We start from the raw sequence: 27,790 nt of genomic DNA, 5'->3' as shown, positions 1-27,790 counted from the left end.
GCTGTTTCTCCCAGTCCTCACACTGCTCAATAGACGAAGGATTTCTTTCTTAAAAAATTTATTTTAAGTAAAATTACTTTCCAATATTGTGGTGGTTTTTGCCATACACCACATGAATCAGCCACGGGTGTACATATGTCCCTCCATACCTCTTAGGGTTTGCTTCCCAGAAGCAAGCAGACCAGTGGTAGCCCAAACGGCTGATTTGAAGATTTAGGTGTTAAAAATGTACATATCGTCTTCTCTGTTGGTCTCGTCTACTAAATGTTGTGAAATAAAGATAGTTTGATCCTAGCCCAGCTCAAGAGACGCATCTGACACAGACGGTTAATGAGGGGGAATCCTAAAGGAATGCTCTGGCCTCCGAGAGCCAGGCAGGCGTGGGAGCCAGTGTCCACTCCGATCGCCTTCAGCCTTTATTTGTTCAGCTGGCCCGAGAGCCCGGTGCGGCTGCAGCCACAGTGGGGAGGCACGTGAATGGGTCTGATGACTCGGCGTCCGGCTGGCCTTTGGGTAGAAAGCCATGGCCTGGCGGCTTCCCATGGCATGCCAGAGCTTCCTCGGCTGTCAGGCCGATTGTCCTCTCTGGATTCAGTGAATCCTTTTTCTGACTTCACCGTCTCTCACTGAAGGTCATAAACCACAGAGGCAATTCCAGACCCACAGTAGCAAAAAAAGAAAGAAAAAAAAGAAAAATTGCAGAGATCCTACCTCTGACAGCCAGCCATTCATTCCCTTGGGCATTTTTTTCTTTTTGCTACAGTGACTGAAATGCAATGATCCATTGCCTAGCATGGGTGAAAGGTGCAGGGGTAGGAGTGGAATATTTCTTAAAAAAAAACCCCAAAACACCTTTTTTTAAAGATGCAAAATTCTTGTGATTATTTAATGATTCTGTAATTACAGAAGTGTCTTGTCTTGTTCAATCGCTAAGTTGCATCCGACTCTTTAAACCCCATGGACTGCAGCGCCGTCCTTCACTATCTCCTAGAGTTTGCTCAGATTCATGTCCACTGAGTCAGTGATGCTGTCTAACCATCTCATCCTCTGTCATCCCCTTATTTATGTCTGTTCATCGTGAAGTTAATTTTAGTGTTGCCTGATAAATTAGTAAGCTCAGCTCTTTACTTTTAAACATTTTTTTTTCTTTTATTGATCCCTTCTTTTATATGAAATGTTCCCTTGGTGTCTCTAATTTTCTTGAAGAGATCTCTAGTCTTTCCCATTCCGTTGTTTTCCTCTATTTCTTTGCACTGATCGCTGAGGAAGGCTTTCTTACCTCTTCTTGCTATTCTTTGGAACTCAGCATTCAGATGCTTATATCTTTCCTTTTCTCCTTTGCTTTTTGCTTCTCTTCTTTTCACAGCTATTTGTAAGGCCTCCTCAGACAGCCATTTTGCTTTTTTGCATTTCTTTTCCATGAGGATGGTCTTGATCCCTGTCTCCTGTACAGTGTCACGAACCTCAGTCCATAGTTCATCAGGCACTCTATCTATCAGATCTAGTCCCTTAAGTCTATTTCTCACTTCCACTGTATAATCATAAGGGATTTGATTTAGGTCATACCTGAATGGTCTAGCGATTTTCCCTGTTTTCTTCAATTTCAGTCTGAATTTGGTAATAAGGAGTTAATGATCTGAGCCACAGTCAGCTCCTGGTCTTGTTTTTGTTGACTGTATAGAGCTTCTCCATCTTTCGCTACAAAGAATATAACCAATCTGATGAAATGATTTAATGAAAGTGGAATTATTCCATCACTGTGGATAAATGATTTACTCAGATTAGATAAACTCACAATGACTATTTCAAATACTGGTGCTTGGGAAGTTTCTGTGAACAGCTTTCTGGCATATTTAATACTGGTATACAAGGTTTTAGAGTATTTTTTAAGACGTATTCTGTAGTGAGATAACGATTAAGAGGAAAAAACAGCACAGCATGTAGAACAAAACGCAAAGTCCATCCCAGAGAAAGGAGGCCTTTGATGCTCTCTGTTCGTTTTTCCACTTGCACGCTAGGGGGTGTATGTGCAGTTTAGTGTGGTTGAAGGAAGACACCCCTATGTCATATCTCAGCAACCACAGACACCGACAGGGCAGCGTTCAGGGCCACTGCTCTGCTCAGCCCGGGTGGAGTCATCTCAGGTCCCCATCCCTACTCTCAGCCACTTCCGGGGACAGCAGTTCAGAGCCAGGAGAAAGCAGATCCTTGACAGTCTTCCCTTGGGTTGGGTGGTGGATCTGACCACGTGATTTTGTTAAGTATTGTTCTCTGCCTTTCTTGCATCGTGGCCTCGGGCACCTAGACTCTGTCTGCCAGGAGCTCTGGTCGGTGGGTGTGGGGCTGGGGACACACAGACAAAGAGGTGATCAGAGGCGTGGATGGGGAGTGTCATTACACAGGCATCCTGGATGAGCATCTCATTCTGAAGGGTGTGGGGTAAGGGTAGCAGACAGTGGGGTTTTTCCAGGGGAGGAGTGAGAGATGACTTGGGGGGCATGGCAGGGGTGCTTCAGGGACAGGACACAGAAGTCTGCAAAAGAACGGAGCTTGACATCCCTTGTTCAGGGTTGTCAGTGTGACCGATCAGGGCTGGGGAGGTGGCAAAAGGGAGGGACAGAAAATTTAATACTACAAATTACCATCGCTCGAAGTATTTCTGTTTAAGGGTGTTTTAGCTGGTGTGTTCTCAATCAGGACACATTTCTATATTGAATGCAATTTTATCATTCTTGCCACTGTGCTCAATATTTCCACTCCTTTTCCTTTTCTCTCCAAAGTTCCATTAGTGGCTTGGACTTGGCATCGAGTGTCTAAAACGAAATACATTAAAGAGAATTATAGCCAGTGAGTTGGCTGTCCTTTCTGTTCCCCTTTTCTGTCCAGACATGCATTTCATTGTTTTTAGATCATAGGTTATTGTAAAGTACAGTGTTCACAATAGATCATTTAGAACTTCTTGTGTAAATGATATGTAAGACAGATAATTTCCAAACTTAATGAAAAAGCAGTTATTTCCTGAGCCTTATGGTAATTAATCAAAACCAACTGAGATTAAGTAACACTAGAAAAGGTCAGCTGAAGTCATTATTTATGCTGACACTTAGATTGTAGTTGAAAAATTATATAATATCTAGAGTAAATAGATATGGCCTCAAAGTGCCCCTAAATGGTTGGTGCCCATATGATTAGATTTTATATTTTATTGTTGTCTTTTCTGTAACACTTATGTATACATGTAAGCTTTCTTGAAAATTCTAAGCTTATAGTATTTTTATGGGTGCTCAAGGACTAGCAGCTATTCCAATGATAATGAAAATGTATGAAGAGAAGGGAAAGTACAAATTAAGTATGATTTTGACTTGCAAAATGTAGGCAGATGTTAAAGGTTGTCAATAATGAAAGAAGGAGTGAGGAGGAAAGCATGGAGCCCAGTGTCAGCTTGGTGTTAGGGGATTGGCTGAGTGGACAGACCCCATTTTCAGTCCTGGGGATCATTCATAGGGACAGATAAGTTATGGAAGTTTGCTTAAATGGTACCCAGGCAGTGGCAGCTTCAGCTTGGGCTTTAAGTAGTTTCAACAGGATGCACTCTGTTTATCTTATGGGGGTTGAGCACATGAGGAGCTCTGGGGCTCATGCTCAGGGCTGGGGCCCATGACTGGCCCTGGTTTCAAGAGGGTGGCTGCCTAACAGAACAGTCTCACTCGCCCCCTTGTGGGATTTCATTCATAGGATTCCTGAGATTGGGTCACCAGAATGCTGCTTACACGCTGATTTCAGATGATTCAAATTTTTATGTAGATGGGACTCTTCAAAAAGTCTTTTCCCCTGGGCCCCACACACCTATGGCTGACTCTACCTACATTCTTGTGCAGGGTCCTGTGCACACTGGTGGTTTTTGTTATTCAGTCACTAAGTCATGTCTGACTCTTTGCAACCCCATAGACTGTAGCCCCCAGGCTCCTCTGTGCATGGGATTCTCCAGGCAAGAATACTGGAACAGGTAGTCATTCCCTTCTCCAGGGGATCTTCCCAATCCGGGGATTGAATCTGAGTCTCCTGCACTGGAGGCAGGTTCTTTACCATTGAGCCACCCGGGAAGCCCCATGCATGCTTGGAGCTGAGCACTAATGATTCAGAATTGCCCAGAGATTTAAGAGATCTGATCTGAGCAGATCTCCCCTGAAATCCACTCAGCTTTTCTCTCCACAGATCAAGACTTCACTTGCTCACTGAATGCAGTCATCCAGGTTGTCTGGTGGGGAAAGAGGAGATTCAATGACTTTTCTTAAATATTTGGAAAATTTTTAGAAAACACAGAAAAAAATGGCAGATGAACAGTCTGACTTCAGATGGATCCAGAGTGTTTTCAGACTGTAGTGAAATAGAGCACAGACTCTGAAGCTGTTAGACAACACAGCTGGACATGTGTGTGCACAGTACATGGTGTCATGTGGCCAGATCACCCCGCACTGGCAAAATCACTGTTATAAACTTCTCATTAAAAAGCTTCTCTTTACCTCATCTAGAAGTGTTATCTTAAGATTGCAAAGTGAGTTATTTTAACAAAACATTTGAATCTAAGATACTCTCTGCTCATATCAAATTATAGACAGAGATTGAATGCGGAGGCTGGAAGTATCGTTTAGAAACCCTGACTTGAGAGTCTTCAGTTCATTCAAAGAGCCTCATTATTCCCATACATTGGTTATTTTATAAAAATAAATTTGAAGTGTAAAATCAAGGAATATGTCATAAACATTGCATTTGATAGCATTCCTTTTTTGCAAAGTTCAAAAATCACTTTCCAGGGTCCAGGAAGGGTATTTCTGGAGTGGATGGATGGTCAGGCTGGACCACCAAGCCTGAGAGCATAGTTACCGCCACATGAACCCTTCATTCATTCATTCATTCATTCATTCCTGAGCCAAAGGCCATGGCAGCTGGTAGACAGAAGACTTAAATGGTAAGCAGATGTCCCCACCCTCATGGTAGTAGTATCTCATTGGAGAGCAGACAACGAACTGATGAGCAAATACATAATTGTAAAACTGTGAGGGACTTCCCTGGTAGTCGAGTGGTTAAGACTCTAATGCAGGGGGTGCAAGTTTGATCCCTGGTCAGGGAACTAAGATCCCACAGGCTGTGCGGAAGGGCCAAAAGTTAAAAAAAAATGTGAAATGCTAAGATCTTAAGAAAGAGGTAGACAGAGTGCCCTGCTGGAGACTAATGGGGTTGTGGATGAACTGAGACTCCTCCTTCACTGGTGGCGGTTCACGAGAGACTCACGTCATGTGCAGATCTAGAGAAAGAGCCTTTGAGGAAGTTCTTGCACCCAGGCCCTGGGACAGATAAGAGCAGCGTGGCGGATGCGGTGAGTGTGGGGCAGGCACAGCCCAGGGGGCAAGGGAATCTGGGCCACACTCTGTGAGGCCGGAAGGTGCGGAGCACAAGGTTTATTTTGCTTGTAGTGGGAAGGCAAGGAGACCTTGAAAAGCAGGGCCATGCCATGATCTGATTTCTGCTTTAATGTCACTTGGAGAAAGGCCAGGAGCGGGTAAAAGGAAGCTGGAGAACCATTTGGGAGCCTAGAGTGCAGGTCTCGCTGATGCTGGCTGCACCAGTGTGGCAGCCAGGCAGCAGACAATGAGGTGGGGAGGTTTCAGATCTCTTTTGGAAGTGAAATGGCTAGGAATTGAGCATGGGTTAAATGTAGTGTGGGAGAAAGAGGAATAGCAAGGGTGATCCCTAATTTTCTGGAGCTGGAGAAGGTGAATGGAAGATCAGATCTGGGGAGAAAAATTAGAAGTTCTATTTTGCACTTTTTTTAAGCTGGAGGTACCATTGTATTCGGGGCTTCCCTGGTGGCTCAGATGGTAAAGAATCTGCAATGCAGGAGACCTGGGTTTGATCCCTGGGTCAGGAAGATCCCCCTGAAGAAGGGAATGGCTACCCACTCCGGTATTCTTGCCTGGAGAATTCCATGGACAGAGGAGCCTGGAGGGTTACAGTCTGTGGGGTGACCAGCCACAACAGCCATTGTATTCAAAGAGATGTCAAGGAGGAAGCTAGATATGATCATCTGGAAACTGATCAGAGAAACTGATGCTGAGATATATCAACCTGCCTACTTCAGAATAGAAAGAGCTGTGAGATTCGCTGTGGTATCTGAACATTGCATTCATGGCATCGGTGCATCTAAATGCAAAGGGGAACAGGCTTAAAGAGAGCAGAGCTTTCCTCTTCTTTGTCCCAGAGATATTCCCACTGTGTGTTCAGGGGAAGAGCTGAGTTCCTGAAATGTCTTTGCCTAAAAAAAAAGGTGATATTTTCATTCATGGAAAGGAAGTTAGATTGCATAAAAGTAATGTGACGTGGAGAGCCAGCTTCCAAATTAGGGATAAGAGAGCTGATAAAATCAGCTAGAAAAGAAATGTTTCTCTCTAAAAAGGCAGACAAATCATTAGTCATTTGAAGGAAATGAAAGATCTGGCAGTTTTTCCTCACTCTTGTGTCACTAACATAATGTTAATGAGACTTCATTTAAAAATTACTTACTTCAGGAGACTTCCCTGATGGTCTCCTTGTGATGCCAGGGACGTGGGTATGATCCCTGGTCAGGGAACTAGGTTTCCACATGCCGCAACTACTGAGCTCGTGTGCCATGACTGGAGAGTCCATGCACGGCAACTAAAACACGATGCAGCCAAATAAATTTTTAATTTTCAATGACAGAATGAAGAATAAGAGGACTGTAGTCAGTATATAGAGATGTGTTTGTGCACGTGCAGTGATTCAGATTTACTGTATGGCTTTGATTCTGATTGAAAAAGACAACATTTTCTTTCTGTTTTGGCAATTAATTCATCATTTGTCCTTCTGTTGTTAAAATTTGCTCCATCTTTAATTTTCCAGTCTTCTGTAAACCCAAGTCACCATATATTTGTGTTAGAAAACTCTATTTAAGGCTCATCCAGCACCCCCTTACCGTTTAATCTTTCTTCTTAGGGTCAACCGGGACCACCAGGTCCACAGGGTCCTATTGGACCCCTGGGACCACCAGGACCCATTGGGATCCCAGGAGAGAAAGGGATGAAAGGAGACAGTGGCCGTCCTGGAGCAGCAGGTGACAAAGGTGATAAGGTAAGCCTCTTCTTTAGTGAAAGACTCATTTAACCACTCACCAGCATTGCTACACCAGATTCTTTTTTTGTATAATCACAAGTAGCACCTATTTGCACTTTATAAAAATTAAGCCTGAACTCCTCTTGTGCCCTCATTTCTAGCCCCCTCTCCAGAGGAGCATGCCTCTCTGGATGTTTTCTAGATACTTAAAGAGAAGAGGGTGTCAGGCTTCCCTGGTGGCTCAGTGGTGAAGAATCCGCCTGCCAGTGCAGGAGACACGGGTTTGATCCCTCACCTGGGAAGATCCCACATGCCACAGAGCACCTAAGCCCGTGCGACACAACTACTGAGCCTGTGCCTTAGAGTCCAGGAGCCGCATCTACTCAGGCCACAGTCCGGGGAGCCCATGCTCCACAATGAGAGAAACCGCCGCAGTGAGAAGCCGGCGCATCACAACTAGAAAGTAGCCCCACTCGCCACAGCTGGAGAAGAGCCTGTGCAGCACAAAGACCCAGCACAACCCCAAACAAAATAAACAAAACAAATGAAAAAACATGAGCGTATCCAGTGAGGAGTGGTTTTCTTTATGACTTTTTAAAAAGCCTAAAAGATACTATATGTACCATGCTGAGTCTTTTTTCACTCAGTCACATGGCTCAGAAATCATTTCATATCCATTGATGTAGATTGAACTTATTCCTTTAGAAACTTTAATATGCTATAACATGGATATAAAACTATTCTTTTTTCTCTGTTGAGAATTTGAGATCTTATTGTAGTGCAAGTGTGCAAAAACAGTCCTGTCAATTACCCATGTTTACATTTAAGGTTTTCTTTCTCTGGGATAAAGAGATTCTGGGAAGTTGAATTTCTAATTTTCCAGTATTGTATTCTTTGAACTGATACTGCCATGTTGGCTTCCTTAGTACAAAAAGAAAGAAACAAAATGCTGATTTCTAAATGTTGGCATTTGAGCTCCTTAATGTAAAAATAGATGACAGTGCCCATTAAGGGTTGTTTTTTTTAAAGCAAGCCATTGATTACTAATGCTTTTAAGTAAATCAACTGGTTAATCTAATAATTTAGTAACTTTTATATCTTTATTTTCTGGGATTTTAGGGTCCAACTGGAGTTCCTGGATTTCCAGGTCTGGATGGGATACCTGTAAGTATCCTTAAGTTTTCTCCATTTGGGGGGGAAGAGAGAGACTCATCAAAGCCTTAAAGTCACATGATCTAATGTATTTATATGATATAGATTATATAGTAACTGAACAAAAACAACAGCAAATGGCAAACTTTTCTTTCTTTTTTTCATAAATGGCAGGGTATGCGCATTTCAATTTTGTGTAATAACTCTGAGACCAAAACACTTTACTTGAGGAACAAGGTTTTCAAGCAGATTGGAGAAAAACATTTTAGAACATGAGCTAGATATACTTGTCAGCTCAAGTATAATTTTCTGGAAATAAATTTATTCTCATTATGAAATTTCTTATTAGCTGTGAGTCCTAATGGTGGGAGTGGGCTTAAAGCTCTCATTTCTAATGTGAAAACCAAAGGAAAGAAGAAAAAGGTATTTGGTGATGGTTATAATTCATTGGAGTCTTTCTAAGGATTTCAAGGAAGATTTCCTCCCAAATCTGAAAATACTCCAAACTAAATGAATTTAAATTGGAGTGTATGAAAATAAATTTATGTCTTCCCAGGTGGTGCTAGTGGTAAAGAACCCATCTGCAAATGCAGGAGACATAAGAGACATGGGTTCGATCCCTGGGTCAGGAAGATCTTCTGGAGGAAGGCATGGCAACCCACTCCAGTGTTCTTGCCTGGAGAATCCAATGGACAGAGGAGCCTGGCAGGCTTCAGTCCATGGGGTCACAAAGAGTCCCAAGAGTCAGACATGACTGATGTGACTTAGCAGGCACATATGCACTGTATTACATCGTATTTGTGGGTGGGAAAGGCAGATTCACAAAACTGAACAACATGTGAGTCATAAAGGCCATAATCTGGGTACCCATATTGCATAACCATTTTGTTACGATCAGTTCAGTTCAGTTCAGTCGCTCAGTCGTGTCCGACTCTTTGCAACCCCATGGACTGCAGCACACCAGGCCTCCCTGTCCGTCACCAACTCCTGAAGTTTACTCAAACTCATGTCCATTGAGTCGGTGATGCCACCCAACCATCTCATCCTCTGTCGTCCCCTTCTCCTCCTGCCTTCAATCTTTATATTCTTGCAAAAATACTTCACGAATAATTTTGTTTTCTGTAGGGGCACCCAGGGCCTCCTGGATCCAGAGGCAGACCTGGCATAGATGGCTACAATGGCTCAAGAGGTGATCCAGGGATTCCAGGAGAAAGAGGAGCTCTTGGCCCACGAGGCCCCCCAGTAAGACAGCCACAGCTCATTTTAGCGGGAATCAAATGAAAAGAGCCTCCAGTGGGAACAGACTTGATGTGTTCAAGAAACAGTTATTACAAGTATCCCAGGAGCCTGGTGAACAGATGGGGGTGACCAGAGGATGAGAACAGAGAGTTGACATGACAGCTCCATCAGTAGCTGACATGGGGCCTTGTAGACTGTGGAAGGAGGCTGGGCTTTCTTTTCCATGACATGGGAAGACACTGGATGGTTTTAAGGAAGGAAGTGATCTGATCTGACTGATGTTCTACCAAGATGCTTCTGGTTGTTGGATAAAGAATGAATAGTAGGGGAAGGGAGGGCAGTTTGCAAAACTGAGGTTGTTTATCCTTCAGTGTTCACTGCAGCCACTTAAACCCTTCTAGGTATTTCAAACAGAAAGGAATTTAATACAGGGAATTTGGCACTTAATATAACAGTTGGAGGATTAAAACTCAGGGGTCACTGCAAGATTTCAGGGGCTCACACATAGCTGAGATCCAGAAGTTAAAAGCGGCTCCTGTACCTCAACCACTACCTCTTATCCCCACTTCAAGACGCCAGCAAACACTTAGGTTTCTACCTTCCTGCTTGGTAGCATCAACTGTACCAGAAGAGGATGTTTTGCTCATTTCTGCCTCCCAAATCTCAGAAGTACATCTCCCAGGTGGACCCTACTTCACAGCCAGCTGCAAAGCAGTCTGGGAAATGTAGTGTTTAGCTTTCTAGCCCCCATAATGCAAAATAAATAAATAAATAAATGACAGGAGTTTGGAGTGGAGGTTCAGAAATAGTTGACAGTATCCAGTGCTTAAGAGGCCTTTACTGCTCTTAGTGTTTTTTTTTCTTCAGAAGTTTGCACTTTTATTTAAATATAACTCTAGTAAGAATGATTCTTTCCTCTACCATTTATATCCCATTTCTCTCTTTTCTCACTTAAATAAAGACTGGAGATGATTTGGCCTTTCAAAACTGATTTTCTGTGCCTGTTTTTCAGACTTTCTGCTTCCCTAGTTAAATACCATCACCTTCTAAAAGGTTTTCTCATCACCACCACAGTCATCTTACTTTCTTCTATGCAGTTTCCTTTTGCTCCAGATCCTAGTGGAAATGGTCTGAACACAGAACTCAAAAAAGAATTTCCATATTCACCTTTTTCTTGTGGTGTCAAGTAACACAACTGACTTCCATGGTTAAGCTTCTCAACCGCCATTTGTTTTCATACTCAGCCCCTTGAACATGCAAGTGCAGTCTGGTGAACGCACATTTCTTAAGATCTTCAAATTTGATCACACCGCATTCTACTGAGCGTCCATGAACATCCAAGAGAGCAGGATTCTCAATTTTAGCTTTAACACAGCAGGTTCTTCTGATCACAGTGCTGAAGTTTGTCATAATGGTCTCTTTGTAAAGTGATGTTTTTTTCCCTTGACACATTTTATATATGGGCAGTCCTCACTTTGCACTGAGTTGACTTTAATAATGGCACGCAATCCTAAGGCACACAAAGCAACCTTAACATCCGATGGGAAAATTACTGTTGTTCCATGACCTTTAAGATATTTCATTAAAACATCATAAATATATAGGGGTAATTTTAAAAACTAATATTTATTTATCACATTATAATCTAAAACATTAGAAACATTGAGAATTAAAGGGTTTTTTTTCTTGGTAAAAACTTCTCAAAGACAGTTTGAATTGGGCTTGCCTTCTCCTGGTCCTGTAACTTAGGACATGAAGTGGTGGGATTTTCTGTGCTTTGGTGAATATCACCCTCTTTTCTAAGTTTGGACCAGCTGTGGTGAAATCTCTCTAAGAGTTTCTGTAACATGAGGTTCTTCTGTCTGTGTCACTTCCTCTGGTACGTTTCATTCTTTTGGTTGCAACCACTCCCTTCTTTTATGTGGATATGTTTATCTTCGCCGAATTCCTCTGGCTTGAATGATGGTAGTGACAACACTCTCACAATGCCTCTTTTTTCTATAACTCCACTGACGTTCTATTTGAATTTCGCCTGCAGTATTAGCATTTTTCACTCCCGTTTCATCTTTGTTGGCCAGTCCTCTCTTTCAGTGATTTATCTTCATGAAATGTCACTTGGGTGTGTCACTGGGAGGGAAGCAAGGGGCAACACAGCTACACACTTCACTGTCTCTGTGTGAGCTAACAGATGCTAGTGACTAGTCACTGGTAGAATTTGAAAGGAATGATACGATCAGCTGGTGATGTTGGTTCACCTGTTACTTATATAGCGATCTGTGGACCAATGAGCCAGCAGTGATGTTTGTGCTTTATGCGCTGACTCATTTAATACACAGTGGTACCTGAAGTTTGAAGCCGTTGGTTGGAGGACTGGTGTGATATAACTTATTTGTGGAACTGAAACACACGTATTGGAACTGTGAGAAGCAACAATTGTCTGCATAGGCAAATCTGATTTCTCAAGAAAACTGATGGTGTAATTTACCACGAAACTCTAGTTGTCTCCTTTTGGAAGCAAAGTCAAACACTCTCCTAACAGGGATTAACTTTGAAACCTGTATGTGCTTCATAGAAATACGATATAATGGCACCTCACTCCAATATTCTTGCCTGGAAAATTCCATAGACAGAGGAGCCTGGCAGGCTATAGCCCAAGGGGTCACAAAGAGTCAGACACGACTGAGTGACTGAGCAACCAACTTAAGATGTATTAAGTAGGACATTAAGATATTAAATAGGGAAACTTTGGGGTGAAAGTACATTAAGGTGTTTTGTTCACTTTTAAAAATTACTCTAAGTAAACAAACTTGCAGCTACATGCAAAAACCTTGTAAAGGAAACAGATTATTTTTTTATAAATTAATCTAAAGGGTACCTAAGCTCTGTTTTGAATACAAATAGTTAAATGGATAAAATAATTTTTTTGCTATTTCTGGGGCATAAATTATTAACTGACAACTTCAGTGTTATTTACTTATAAGAAAAATCCAAGTACTATGTACATTATGTTGTAAGGAAAAATGCAATTTTTCTGCTGAATAATTAGCAAATAGCTATAGATATATTAGCATTATGTATAACTTATATAAATATATAATGTATTTATAATGTATAATAAATATTTGTAATATGTTTATGAATATATTAGTAGATATTCCATTTTAGGAGATTCCTTAATAGGTCTTAAGCAAATATTGGTAAGTATATATGAGTAACTGAGGATGATAATAATAATGAGAATAAAATAATCTCCACTAGTGAAATATGATTATAACAGTAATTTTATTGGTAATATTTCAGTTGCAAAAAAAAATACAGAAATAGTAATATGCTCTTTTCCTCTCTCAAGTGAATATTTTGTTTTCAGGGCCTTCCTGGAGAAAAAGGAGAAAAAGGAAATTCAGCGTTCATTTTGGGTGCCACTAAAGGTATGCAGGTAAGTGTTATGATCAGGGTGGATTTCAGATGAATTTTTTTCCATACAGGTCAACCCATGCAGAAAACACATGCCTGAGATTTCCTTTGGAATGCTACATGGATGAACGCTGTGGTCATTATGCTGAGTGGAGTAAACCGGTCACAAAAGGACACAACAGGGGTGATTTCCACTGAGAGGAGGTTCTTACAGTAGTTGGATTCATAAAGCTGGGGAGCAGAATGGTGCTTATCAGGGACAGGAGGGAGTAGGACTAGGCTGCTGCTGCAGCTGCTGCTGCTGCTGCTGCTACTGCTAAGTCGCTTCAGTCGTGTTCGACTCTCTGCGACCCCATAGACGGCAGCCCACCAGATTCTCCAGGCAAGAACGCTGGAGTGGGTTGCCATTTTCTTCTCCAATGCATGAAAGTGAAAAGTGAAAGTGAAGTCGCTCAGTCGTGTCCGACTCTTAGCGACCCCATAGACTGCAGCCCACTAGGCTCCTCTGTCCATGGGGTTTTCCAGGCAGGAGTATTGGAGTGGGGTGCCATTGCCTTCTCCTAGGACTAGGCGGCTCATATTTAATTGGTACAAAGTTTCCACTGAAGAAATGAAAAGTTTTGACAATGGAAGCTGGTGATGGTTATATAACATGGTGAATGTATTTAATGCCACAGAACTGTGCACTTAAAAATGGTTGAAATATTAAATTTTACCATATGTATGTTTTACAATGTATTTTACATTTTGGAAAAAAAAAGCCCATATTCAAGAGAATATACACTTGATTTTTTTAAAGTAGGTAAAGTCTCAGGACAGTCACGAAACGGTAGGTGAGCACAAAGGCAGTGAGTGTGAGGGAACTGCAACACAAATTCCCTTTACACCTGCTCTGGGTGGTAACAAAGCATCCGTTAAGGCAGCCAAGCTCTGCCAGTCAGAAGAGAGATGGTTAAATGCTGATGAAGTGGAACCGTTCAAGTGAGGATTTAGAAATGAAAGATGAAATCCCCTTTTAAAAAGTTGATATTTTATTTTTATTGGAGTATAGCTGCTTTACAATGCTGTGTTAGCCTCCACTGTACAACAAAGGGGATCAGCCATATGTGGACATATTCTACCCCTCGGGGCCCTCCCCTCCCACCCCACCTCCCCTCCCGCCCCACCTCCCCTCCCGCCCCTCCAGGTCATCACAGAGCACCAAGCCGAGCCTCTGTGCTTACGGCAGCTTCCCACTGTCTCTTTTATGCCTGGTAGTGTGTACTCCCAGTCCTGATCTCCCAGTTCATGCCCCACTCCCCTCCCGCCCTGTGTCCACGTGTCCATTCTGTACCTTGCGTCTCTATTCCCGCCCTGCAAATTGGTTCCACGTCCTCACGACTTCAGCGATCTTTCCCTGGTGTTGGTTGGTTTTGAATGAGTAGAAGTGCAGTTGGGGGCTTAAGAATAAAATCAGGAAAGCACCTCCACAGAGCTCTATCCACAGCTGTCTGTTCTGTGCTGACGAACTGAACAAACTGCACAGACTGTCCAGATAATTCCTGCGTGTGTGTGTTTCTTCTTTTACGTCCTGTGTATTTGAGGGGAACAGTGTTGCTCTTCTAATGCAATGTACCGTTTCTGTTGCAGGGCGACAGAGGGGACCCAGGACCTCCCGGCTCACCAGTAAGTCTTTGGGGCAGGCCCTGAGCTTCTGTTTGCTCCTCGGATAAGCTATGGTCCCCACTAGTAGCTTAGTAGGTCCCCACTAACCTAACCCCACTAGCAAGACAGGTTACCTAAATTTGCAGGGCCCGCTCAGTGCAAAATGAAAACGCAGCTTTCTTGTTCAAAAATTATTACAAATTTCAAGATGATGACAGCAGAGCTTTAAATCAAACACAAGGCCTATGTGACTGCACTGATCACAGGCTCACGGGGCCATCCTTGAATCTCAGCTGGCTCCTGCTTACCTGCCTCTTCTGTCTTGCAGTGATCATTTGGTATTGCTCAGGTAGCCACAGTCACTTAATATTTACGAAAATGTACCTCTTTGAAACTACCTAAATCATATATGTCCAGTGAAAGTGATTTTTGCCTGCTGAATCAGTAATTGTATATTGTGTTTAATATTTTGCACCATCCTCTTGTTCCTGCAATTTGTAATTCAGTGATTAGACTTGTTCCAATCCATCAATGTTCACAAGATTAAAACTGAAAGCAATTTTGCCTCCTAATGGTTCACCGTAATTTCATTTGGTGACTTCTGGCTGTTGATGGTATTATTTCCCAGGTTGGTTCTCTTCCTACTCTGGAAGCTCATTGCTTTGTTTTCAATAGATATCTCAGTGTCGATGTTAAAATAAGTAGCAGTTCATCCTTTAGGAGAGAGGAATGCCAGTGCATGCTCACAGATCACTGGATGTGGGCAGGGTGAGCTGGAGAACAGAGTGCCTCTGTTCATACTTCTAGAACTGCCCAGCTATTACCTTTCCTTGTGAATTTGTGTATCATGCCACAACTTAACATGTTCCAGAAAATTAAGGCTGGATTGCCTTGATCTTGAATTGGGGACATTCCTATTCACATTGATCCTTTAGGCATGTTGAAAGAATAGAGTACAACTATATTAATATTTTAATTTAATGTTCAGTTCAGTCACTCAGTAGTGTCCGATTCTTTGTGACCCCATTGACTGCAGCACACCAGGCCTCCCTGTCCATCACCAACTCTTGGAGTTTACTCAAACTCATGTCCATTGAGTTGGTGATACATCCAACCATCTCATCTTTTGTCGGTCCCTTCTCCTCCCACCTTCAATCTTTCCCAGCATCAGGGTCTTTTCCAGTGAGTCAGTTCTTCGCATCAGGTGGCCAAAGTATTGGAGTTTCAGCTTCAGCATCAGTCTTTCCAATGAATATTCAGGACCGATTTCCTTTAGGGTGGGCTGGTTGGATCTCCTTGCAGTCCAAGGGACTCTCAAGAGTCTTTTCCAACACCACAGTTCAAAAGCATCAATTCTTCGGTGCTCAGCTTTCTTTATAGTCCAACTCTCACATCCACACATGACTCCTGGAAAAACCATAGCTTTCAGTAGATGGACCTTTGTTGGCAAAGTAATGTCTCTGCTTTTTAATATGCTGTCTAGGTTGGTCATAGCTTTTCTTCCAAGGAGTAAGCATCTTTTTAATTTCATGGCTGCAGTCACCATCTGCAGTGATTTTGGAGCTCCCCCAAATAAAGTATCTCACTGTTTCCACTGTTTCCCCATCTATTTGCCATGAAGTGATGGGACCGGATGCCATGATCTTCATTTTCTGAAAGCTGAGTTTTAAGTCAACTTTTCACTCTCCTCTTTCACTCTCATCAAGAGGCTCTTTAGTTCTTCACTTTCTGCCATAAGGGTGGTATCATCTGCATATCTGAGTTTGTTGATATTTCTCCTGGCAATTGAAAGTATCTTGATGTCTATTAAAGTTATATGTGGAACAAGATTTCTTTAATCTCTGGGTCTTAATTTAGTCTCAAACATAGGGGTCAGGCACCCCCACCTGAGCACTGCTGCCTGCCCGCTCTGTGCCCTTTTCCCAGCTGAGTCAGGGCTGCTGTCCAGGACCACCCAGGAGGGCAGGTGTGTCTGGAACTGACTTCTCCTAGGTCTTTATCTACCTGGGATTACATGCAGCTCTTGCAAGAACAATGCTTATAGTTTTTAGTAACAAAGGCACTGATTTTTCTCCTGTTTAGGGATCAAGGGGAGTGAGAGGCCCAGCAGGCCCAGCGGGGTACCCGGGAGAGCCCGGGTTAGCAGTAAGTACCGCATTGCTGATGCTGTTCCTCTAGAAGCCCCAGCTTGACGTTTAAATAAAGCAGAAGAAACCAGAATTGCAGTCTTGGGTGAGGCAGAGGTGGTCCTTTGTGCGACCTGATGAATCAGTGCACACCCACCATTATGAGTGCGAGTCCATTCCGAGACAGATCCCCCCTGGGGGTGGCATTGGAGGGGGGGACGAGCAGCCCAGCTGTGGTAAGAAGTCCATTGTGCATGGTTCAAAATTAAGGGTTTCCTAAAGAAGAGCTTGAGACACCCAACAAGGACACATTCAGATTTCTGTGACTGATGAGTGATTTGTGTGTTTTTGCTGTTCATTTAGGGACCTCCAGGCCCCCCTGGGAGTCCAGGCTTAAAGGTAGGCAGCCATGAGTAACATACACAAGTAATGTCCATGTCCAACAAGACAAGAGACCACTGATGTTTGTCAGAATCATGTCTTCCTTCTTTTTAAAATTCCCAAAGTATTTAATAAATCATTGTTTGGTTGCGCAGTCACGTCTGACTTTTGCGATGCCATGGACTGCAGCCCCCCAGGCTCCTCTGTCCATGGGATTTCCCAGGCAAGAATACTGGAGTTGGAGTGGGTTGTGATTTCCTTCTCCAGGGGATCTTCCCAAGTCAGGGATCGAACCCAGGTCTCCTGCATTGCAGGCAGATTCTTTACCACTGAGCCACCGGGGAAGCCCTATTTAGTACACTTCAACAAATTACCTAACCAGAAGTCTTACTTGCTTGTAGTTCTTCTTTAATTTTCAAAAGCAACGAGTTTCTGTTTTGCTTTCTTTTCCAGGGTAATCCTGGCGTAGGAGTAAAGGGGCAAATGGGAGACCCGGTAAGAATCCCATTTTGCATGGAGGAGCAGGTGTTAAAATGCATGAACTGCCCGTGTCTAGGAGGCTGTTCCGATGATCACTTAACTTGTGTTCATCCTCTCATCACTGCCCAGTTTTGTGGCCAAGGATTTGTCTTCACTGATTATTAAGTTACCCTTACCCTTGGCTGTAGAATGACAGTTCTGAAAAAATCTAATAGTGAATTCAAATTAATTTATATGACACACTTCTCCTAGGCCAAAGAGATGGAATGATTCTGGGAACACATCCAGAGTAACAATTATGTTTAATTACAGATTTGTTTGACTTAATCTTACAAATATCATCAGAATCCGAAACTTCATACATAAGTAAAAACATAAATAGCTGCAATCCAAGGCATTTAGCCACACATTCTTCCGCTACCTCCACCCTTCACACTTATAGTCCTTTCTGCTGAAGTAGGACACTAAATAAGGGCAAGCTTTAGCAAAGTGCTGTATGGTGGCTGTTCATCTAGAAGCAATCTGCAGTGTTTAAGAGTTGGTAAGGGGCTCTTTTCAAAAAAATATTTATTTATTTATTTGACTGTTTTGGGTCTTAGTTGCAGCATGTGGGATTGTGGTTTTGTCATGTGGGATCTTTCATTGCAGCTCATGGGCTCAGTAGTTGCTGATTGAGGCTTGCGAGCTCAGTAGTTGCAGATTTCAGGCTTAGTTGCTTCCAGCAAGTGGGATGCTAGTTCCCCAATCAGGGATGAAACCTGTATCCCCTGGCTTGTAAAGTAGATTCTTAACCACTGGACCATCAGGGTAGTCCCTGGTGAGGGGCTCTTTCAACAACTCTGGGTAAAAAGACACTGAGCATCCACCCTGTATCAGGCTAGGTTTGGTGCTGGGGGTGGGCCTTTAGTGAGACAGACCTGATCCCCCCTCTCATGGGGTCCCAGCATGGTTGGGTAAGTTACTGTACATCCATTTAACAGAAGGACACACTTGCCAAAAATATATTGGAAGACATCATGATGTGGGGAAGTGCGATGCTAAGCAGAAAATACAGGTGACAAAGGTCTAAGCTCAACTTTGTAAAACCAAAACAACAACAAAAATTAAAATCTACATGTAGAGTAGGATTTCTCAACCTTCACAATACTAATGTATTATCGTGGGGCTATCCTGTGCAATGTAGGATGTTTAGCAGCATCCGTGGCCTCTACCTACTAGATGTTGGTAAGATTCCTTCCGCTTCATTGTGACAACCGAATATGTCAAACAATCTTGCTAAATGTTCCTGAAGGGAGGCACATCCAAACTCTCCCCTCCCTCCCCCTGCCCCCCCGACTCCCAATCTTGCGAACCACTAACTTAGAGAAATGACTGGGGAAAAAAACAGATGAAAACAATGTTTTCCAAAGTTGGAATATATTTGTCAGAACCCCTAAACCTGTGCACCCCATTTTGAGAAACCTCACACAGTGAGGAAACATGGCCAAGTTAGAGAACTTAGCACCAACACAGTTGCACGTGTTTGCAAACTCAGGCTGTTACTCCTACAGTAACGTGCAAATATTTGACTATGAGGTGGCTGTTCAAATTATCCAAAATATGCTTTTAAAAATTTCTTTTGATTGTTAGGTAAACAAAGGCATAATTTTGAAATGTTGGTGTAGAGCTCTCATAACGCCCAAGACCATGTTGGCCACTCCATTTTTAGAGCAGACTGTACTAAATGGTAGTTACTCATGTTTTCCTAGGGGATACAATTATGGATCATTTATATTTTGTTCTTCATAATTTATCTTTTTGTATTTTTGACTGAAATGAATATGTGGTACTGTCACAATATTAAAAAAAAAACAACAGTAGCCTGACCAACATTTGGAAGAGGCTCCTTGCTTGCCAGCCTATATGGGTTTTGTATAGTTTTATTCCAGTTATAGGAGTAAGTATTGTTATCTTACCAATCCGTATTATGTATTTCTTAAGTAAGCAAATACACAGTGTTTATGCATTTGTTCAATTACTTATTCATGAAACAGAACCCAATAGAACGGCTGCTACACCCTTACTGTGTTAGGTACTAGGGTACATCAACAGAAACAAACCAAACCCACATCTCTAACCTCCTGGTTTTTCTGTAGTTTCCCAGGTGTGGGTGGGAACTGAATTGTTGGTTATATTTTTTTATTTACTATGCAGAAAGTAATAAGCATTTTATGTGCATTATCTATTCAATAAAAGAATACTTTGAGCTAGGCAGTACTATAATCCCCATTTCACAGAGAAGGAGAGAAAGATTTTGAGGAGTTAAGGAAACTAGGGATAAGGAGATTTTAAGAAACTTGCCCAGAGTATCCCAGTCTAGTAAGGGCCTAGTTTCTATACACAGGTGACAACCTGACCTATCACCTGTTTTTAACACAAGAGGGAAGATAATTCCAGGTGCAAAATATTAGAAGTATTCAGAAAAGTATGAAATAACTATCTTCTAATTAAGGGTGTGTTTTGATTGTATTGTGGCAAAACCAATCCAAGGAACATTTTTTTCTTGTAGAGAACATCTCTAATGACCCAAATGAAAACTTTTGACTCATGATTTCCCACAAAGAGATGTAAAATATTAATGAACTAGATATAACCAAAGTCAAACCAAAGTAGAATAACTTAGTAAGTGATAATATATTATTATGATAGATTATTGCATAGGTGTTGAAAATCAGGTTTTTTAAAAGAATTTCTAGTATAATAGGTAGATGTGCAAAAAATATTGTTGTAAAATATATTAAGTGACTTAAAATTTTAATAAAATATAAAAATATAAACTGTATTCTATATTTAAATGACATTTTATAGTTTTACTAGTTTTATAATATATTTTAATATGTTTAACACACCATTTAGTCACATATACGTGTGTGCACATGCATATTCTGCACATATATGTATATGTATACATGTGTATATACACGAACATATACAAGCACACACACATCAAAAGAACTGTACTAAAGTTTTAATAAATATTATCTCTGGATAGTAGGATTATGGATCACTTTTATTTTTTTCATTCATTTTTAACAATAAGTATGTATTATTTATGAAAAACAATAAACATTTAAAATTAAGTGACATATTTGCCAAGTTTTTAATTTTAAATCCATGATACATGTTACACAGGATTATAAGCATTATATCACAGTTATGAAAAGCTTCTTTGTTTCAAATTTCATTTCAAAATAAAGTTAAAAATGGCATTCTTATTATATTGATTTTTTTTTTTTAAAGGGTGAGGTTGGCCAACAAGGTTCTCCGGGACCCACTCTGTTGGTGCAGCCACCCGATTCTGGTCTCTATAAAGGAGAAAAGGTAATTCTCAACTCATATGATACTTTAATAAAGTAGTCATAGCCAACATTTTCTGAACACGTTCCCATGCCAGCAAAGAGCTGAGTACCTACGTGCCACACTGCCTCCATCCCATGCCTTCACAGATTGGTACTATTATTAGCTCCACTATACAGAGCTGAAAAAAGGAGGCTTAGAAAGGTTTACCAGTGTTCTCAAGTATTCCCAAGCTGCTGAGTGCAGATCTAGCTTGGGTTGCAAATGGTGACATGTCCTCCAGGATCTAGACCCCTATCTGTGTCTTTGATATAGTGGCTGAGAAGACCACTGGAAATCCAGTTGTCCTTTAGATGTTACATATGTATCTGATGCTTGGGTAATTGAAAAGGTGACAGCTGCATAGAGCTGGGCACATAATAGACTCTTGGCAAATGTTAATTCCTTTCTCAGCCTCCAGCACTGATGTTACTGATGCCATATGCAAATTCTCCTATCAGTTTTCAGTTACTGGATTCAATTTCACTTCATTGTTCAAAATGAGCCTCTCCTCTCAACAGCTACCCCGCTGGTGCAGCTTCCCAGCTTGCATCTCCTGCCCTGGTCCCATGGTGGCTCCCTCCCCACCGCCCCTCCTCCATGCCCCATGAGGCTACACTCTCACACAGAACCAGCCTGAAGAGTGTCAGGTTTAAAGAGTGTCAGGCCCTTGGATCTTAGTTGTTAGTTAGAAACAGTTGAAGGGTAATCCTTTATTAAAAAGTTAGGAGAACGGTTGTTGAACGAGGTAATTTCTGAAACAGGTGTAATTCAGTATGTTAAATAAGAGTAAGGCAGATTATATTCTTTGTAAATTTTAGGGTATTAAAGGACTGCCTGGAATGACTGGACCTCCTGGACCACCAGGAGCCAAGGTAATTTATTCAAATAATGTTAAAAACTTTGTATGATGTACTATCTTCATTTTTAAAAATTTTACTTGGTTATTATCCTTGCCTTAAATGCTGATCTGTTACTAGACCTTTTCACTATTTTAACATAATTGTGTAGGAAGACTATTCCAAAGTATTCATTTTCTTTAAGTTGATGTCAGTAATTTTTATTTCTTATTTTGTTTTTGCATTCCATATTGCTGAAATATAGTTGCTTAAACCCCTCTAAATGTTGTTATGTCTTTAAGGGAAAACCTGGTATTGGGAGAAAAGGAGAGAAAGGGATTCCTGGGTTTCCAGGACCTCGGGTAAGGCTCCTCTCTCCTTCATGCTGTCTTTAACTTCAGTGAGTTTGGAGGCATTTCTCTCTCACATTTTTATAAGATTCAATCAATAATTCTGAGAGCTCAAAAGTGGAGATTTTCCCAAAGAGGAGTATGTTTTGCTCAGCAAGAATTGTGTGATAGCTAAAGGCCCCAGAGCATCCCTTCTGTGCACATTGTTTGGATCAAACAGGCAAGCAAAAGATGGGAGAATTGGCAGGAAGTGAACTGGACATGGAACAACAGACTGGTTCCAAATAGGAAAAGGAGTACGTCAAGGCTGTATATTGTCACCCTGCTTATTTAACTTCTATGCAGAGTACATCATGAGAAACGCTGGGCTGGAAGAAGGACACGGTGGAATCAAGCTTGCCAGGAGAAATATCAATAACCTCAGATATGCAGATGACACCACCCTTATGGCAAAAGGTGAAGAGGAACTAAAAAGCCTCTTGATGAAAGTGAAAGAGGAGAGCGAAAAAGTTGGCTTAAAGCTCAACATTCAGAAAACGGAGATCATGGCATCTGGTCCCATCACTTCCTGGGAAATAGATGGGGAAACAGTGGAAACAGTGTCAGACTTCATTTTGGGGGGCTCCAAAATAAATGCAGCCATGAAATCAAAAGATGCCTACTCCTTGGAAGAAAAGTTATGACCAACCTAGATAGCATATTCAAAAGCAGAGACATTACTTTGCCAGTAAAGGTCCATCTGGTCAAGGCTATGGTTTTTCCAGTGGTCACGTATGGATGTGAGAGTTGGACTGTGAAGAAAGCTGAGCACCGCAGAATTGATGCTTTTGAACTGCGGTGTTGGAGAAGGCTCTTGAGAGTCCCTTGGACTGCAAGGAGATCCAACCAGTCCATTCTGAAGGAGATCAGCCCTGGGATTTCTTTGGAAGGAATGATGCTAAAGCTGAAACTCTAGTACTTTGGCCACCTCATGCGAAGAGTTGACTCATTGGAAAAGACTCTGATTCTGGGAGGGATTTGGGGCAGGAGGAGAAGGGGATGACAGAGGATGAGATGGCATCACTGACTCGATGGACGTGAGTCTGAGTGAACTCTGGGAGTTGGTTATGGACAGGGAGGTCTGGTGTGCTGTGATTCATGGGGTCGCAAAGAGTCGGACACGACTGAGCGACTGAACTGAACTGAATGGGATCATGGTCAAAGCTATGTTTTTTCCGGTAGTCATATGCAGATGTGAGCTATGGACCGTAAAGAAGACTGAGCACTGCAGAACTGATGCTTCTGATCTGTGGTGCTGGAGAAGACTCTTGAGAGTCCCTTAGACTACAGGGAGATCAAACCAGTCAATCCTAAAGAAAATCAACTCTGAATATTCATTGGAAGGGCTGATACTGAAGCCGAAGCTTCAATACTTTGACCACCTGATGTGAAGAGTCAACTCATTGGAAAAGCCCCTGATGCTGGGAAAAATTGAGGGCCAAGGTGAAGGGAGTGACAGAGGATGAAATGGTTGGAAGGCATCCTTGAGTCAATGGACATGAGTTTGAGCAAACTCTGGGAGCTAGTGAAGGACAGGGAAGCCTGGCGTGCTGCAGTCCATGGGGTTGCAAAGAGTTGTACACAACTTAGAGCTAAGCAATAACGAAAATGGAATCATGACATTTTCTCACTGGCTCAGTGTCAGTGTGATTGTAGCTTGGAATTGTTCAGTTAAGCCTATTTGACAAAAGAAAGTACTGATCTATGGATAGTAGCTAGAAAAAAAAAAAGTACAGCATCAGGCCTCAACATCTCCATACCTGTCGCTAATGGGATCCCCATTCACAGAGTCACGATGAAGGCCAGAACCAAACAGGCATGGACACTGAGTTTATTTGACTCCAGGTTTAGTACTTAATGAGGCAATATTGACTTCCATAGTAATTTTTATTTGCTGATAATGCATAGAACAAGTATTAATCTCCAGACAAATTATATCGCGATGATTCAAAGATATTTAGCTCAGTGAAAGCATTACATTAAATAAATTAAAGTGGAAGAGCAATAAAAACAACAAAACTATATTCTTAATTTATATCACTGGAGAGGACATGATTTTTTAAAATAATATTAAAGAGTAATTAAAATAGCAAATGTAAAGAAATTGAATCTCTTTTATGTTTATTTCCTTTATTCAGTTATCTTTGTAGGCATGATTAAAAATCCCAAAAGCAATCTCATAAGGTGAAAAATGATTCACTGCATTGGTGTATGTATTTTTATTTAATTTTGCTTGTGTTGATTTTTGTGAATTTATTAGGGGGACCCTGGTTCCTATGGATCTCCAGGTTTTCCAGGATTAAAGGTAAATGTATACCGTTATAGAGATGATAAACATATTTTTATTAGTAGATGCAATTCAGTATCATTCAAAAGTTGTACCAGGACATGTAGACTCATACACAGTAATGGCAGAGGAAACACATTTATTTTATAAATTATATAATTTTGCTGTGGGTGCAAACTAGAGCACAAAACTCTGTGATGCAACCTAAAACTGTGTTAAGATTTTGTATAGAATCTCAGGGAGCATGTGTCATTCAGATAAAATGAGAATGAGATAATTTGTCAATGAGATAAAATGTCACAATCACATTTTTTTTTTAAAAAAGGCATGCTTTTTGTTACTTGTAGGGGGAACCAGGACTGTTTGGAGATCCTGGGTCATTTGGATTTCTTGGCCCAAAGGTAAAAAAGTGAGCCTATTTGAGTACAATCTAATAACAGCTTATATCCCTTATGCGATCTAATTTATTTTTTAGAGTATTTCAAAATATCATTTTTTAAATGTCAGTTTTGCGTATATTATTTTAATGCATGTTGTAAAGATTATATTTTACATTTGTGAAGTGATCTTTTTGAAGCAGATGAAAAGTACTGAATGTTTGAAAAATTCCATAGGGATCATATAGTATCATGATTGAAAACAGAGGGACCTGTGGAGAACTCTTTGCTCTGACCGCCAATACAGTTTTTCTTTCCTTTGTAACCTCTGACCTCACCTTCAGCACTTGTGTGGGACAAGCCATGGTGGCATTGAGATACACAATTAAAGAGGGACAATATTTGCTGCAAAAAAAAATGTAGGTTCAGATGCTATACGCAAAGAAACCATTTGTCCTAGAGTGCCAAATTAGATGTTAATGCTTATTACAGATAGAAGAAATTCCATGGCTTCAGAGGTATCTAGTTTATGGGCATGGAATCATTTTTGGAATTTGGATTTATTTTTCTTTAGGAAGAACTTCGTTAGTTGGTTGTTTACTTCTGCTTATAGGTAGGAGGTTACTTATATTTGTTCCTCTTAGAACATCATGAGTTATTTATTTCTCTAGTCAGCCTACAGGCTTTATTTCTTATACAAATGTACTCTTGGCCCTTCTAATATTTACTTAGTGCCAGGAAACAGAGAAGAATATTAATATTTCTAAGAAAAGTGAATGAATGAATGATTTCAGGGAGATCCTGGAGACCGTGGGCACCCAGGACCACCAGGGGTTTTGGTAACTCCATCTGTTCCACTCAAAGGTTTGTGTTCCATTTGACTTCTCTATCAATTATGCTGAAATGGGATTTAAGTTCTCCTGAAAGAAGAGCTTGGTCCACTCTTTCTGTACTTTATACACTGCTGCCAAGTCGCTTCAGTCATGTCCGACTCTGTGCGGCCCCATAGACGGCAACCCACCAGGCTCCCCCGTCCCTGGGATTCTCCAGGCAAGAACACTGGAGTGGGTTGCCATGTCCTTCTCCAATGCATGAAAATGAAAAGTGAAAGTGAAGTCGCTCAGTCGTGTCTGACTCTTCGAGACCCCATGGACTGCAGCCTTCCAGGCTCCTCTGTCCATGGGATTTGCCTAGGTGGGCTAAATATATGACCTTTACCATGAATGCGTAATTGTTGTTGTTGTTCATTTGCTAAATTGTGTCTGACTCTTTGCAATCCCATGGACTGCAGCACGCCAGGCCTCCCTGCCCCTCAGTATCTCCTGGAGTTTGCCCAAGTCCATGTCCATTGAGTCAGTGATGCTATGGGGCATCTCATCCTCTGTCTTCCCCTTCTCCTCCTGCCTTCAGTCTTTCCCAGCATCAGAGTCTTTTCAAATGAGTCAGTTTTTCGTATTAGGTGGCCAAAGTATTGGCTTCATAATGTATAAATTATACGAGTGCTAATAGAGATGTACATCTCGATCATCTCTTTCAGCATAAGACATCAAATTTTATGTTAGTGTGTAAACTGCCTGCTGCGACTTTTATTATGTTACCTTTCAGAAAGTAGGTATTTTAATTGCTGAACACATTTAAAACCATTTGACTAAGGCCTACCACAATGCTGCCTCCAGGAAGAAGGCAGCCTCAACCAATGACAAATTCAGCACTACTTCAACTTCACGTGTCTGTCGGGGAGGGTCGAAAATACTGCATTTTAAATGTGGTGAGAAACTGCAAAACCATCTCACAGTTATACTTGATCAAGCCTCCCAAAAAGTAATTGTGCATGAATTTTCTAATGTATGCATATGTTTGCTATATACATGATGTCATTATTTTTGGCAGGCCCTCCAGGGGATCCAGGGCGCCCCGGCCGCTATGGAGAAACAGGGGCTGTTGGACCACGTGGTCCTCCTGGTGCCCCAGGTAGACCAGGGGAAGCCTGTGCAGGTATGAATCCACTGGCCTTTACAGCTCAGGTTTGCTACATCCTCCTCCACACCAGGGATTGTCCACTCCAGCTGATACTAAAATCATCTTGTTGTTTAGTCAAGAAGCTGTATCTGACTCTTTGTGGCCCCATGGACTGTAGCCTGCTGGGCTTCTCTGTCAATGGGATTTCCCAGGCAAGAATACTGGAGTAGGTTGCCATTTCCTTCTCCAGGGGATCTTCCCAACCCAGGGATTGAACCTGCGGCTCCTACCACATCTCCTGCATTGCACGCAAACTTTACCTCTGAGCCACTGGCAAAGCCCAACTCATCTTAGGATTGTTTCAAAAATACTGATGGCTGAGCCTACCCAGACTAGGAATGTCAGACTCTCTGGGGGGATGGATCCACCTAGGCATCTACTATTATAAAATCATCCTCCTACTTCTAATGCACAGCTAGAATTAGGAAGCACAGAACTCAAACCAATTGACTAATTGGAGAAAATCCAGGTTCCTAGACTGCTTGCTCAGAAATATTCAGTCACTATCTCAGGGGTGTGATAAGAAGCATCTATGTATATTGGGCTTCCCACAAGATTGTATGCATGCTAAGTAGCTTCAGTGGTGTCCAACTCATTGCGACCCTTTGGACAGTAATCCACAAGTTCCTCTGTCCTTGGGATTCTCCAGGCAAGAATACTGGAGTGGGTTGCCATTTCCTTCTCCAGGGGATCTTCCCAACCCACAGGCTGAACACACATCTCTTAAGTCTCCTGCATTGGCACAAGAGTTTTTACCAATAGGGCCACTGGGGAAACCCTGCACAAGGTTACCAGTGCAGATAAGATTTTGAAACCACTGCTAGGATTAGAGTGTGTCTTCAGGTTTTTACCACCTTCTTGGAAGGCTCTCCCCGTGGATATATAGTTGTTAAAATTTAGTTTATCCACCTAGTCCCCAACTTAAATATTCTGTATAAAA

General features: G+C 41.7%; 1 protein-coding gene across 1 annotated transcript in view; it reads left to right on the top strand.

The window, feature by feature from the left end:
* The window catches only part of COL4A4 (collagen type IV alpha 4 chain), a 131,727-nt gene that overhangs the window by 25,117 nt on the left and 78,820 nt on the right, over positions 1 to 27,790 (top strand). Inside the window, exons 4-18 of the mRNA XM_052663458.1 lie at positions 7,012 to 7,146; positions 8,248 to 8,292; positions 9,406 to 9,522; positions 12,887 to 12,955; positions 14,563 to 14,598; positions 16,660 to 16,722; positions 17,067 to 17,102; positions 17,538 to 17,579; positions 20,844 to 20,924; positions 21,761 to 21,814; positions 22,081 to 22,140; positions 24,428 to 24,472; positions 24,802 to 24,855; positions 25,626 to 25,695; positions 26,722 to 26,826. Coding sequence (XP_052519418.1) covers positions 7,012 to 7,146; positions 8,248 to 8,292; positions 9,406 to 9,522; positions 12,887 to 12,955; positions 14,563 to 14,598; positions 16,660 to 16,722; positions 17,067 to 17,102; positions 17,538 to 17,579; positions 20,844 to 20,924; positions 21,761 to 21,814; positions 22,081 to 22,140; positions 24,428 to 24,472; positions 24,802 to 24,855; positions 25,626 to 25,695; positions 26,722 to 26,826 — 1,012 coding nt within the window. The remainder of the gene's footprint in view (positions 1 to 7,011; positions 7,147 to 8,247; positions 8,293 to 9,405; positions 9,523 to 12,886; positions 12,956 to 14,562; positions 14,599 to 16,659; positions 16,723 to 17,066; positions 17,103 to 17,537; positions 17,580 to 20,843; positions 20,925 to 21,760; positions 21,815 to 22,080; positions 22,141 to 24,427; positions 24,473 to 24,801; positions 24,856 to 25,625; positions 25,696 to 26,721; positions 26,827 to 27,790) is intronic.

The sequence above is a fragment of the Budorcas taxicolor genome, chromosome 2 (genome assembly GCF_023091745.1).
Source record: "Budorcas taxicolor isolate Tak-1 chromosome 2, Takin1.1, whole genome shotgun sequence".
In the NCBI taxonomy this organism is placed as follows: Eukaryota; Metazoa; Chordata; class Mammalia; order Artiodactyla; family Bovidae; genus Budorcas; species Budorcas taxicolor.
The sequence above is the reverse complement of the archived record's forward strand: the minus strand, read 5'-3'. Positions and strand labels throughout refer to the sequence as shown.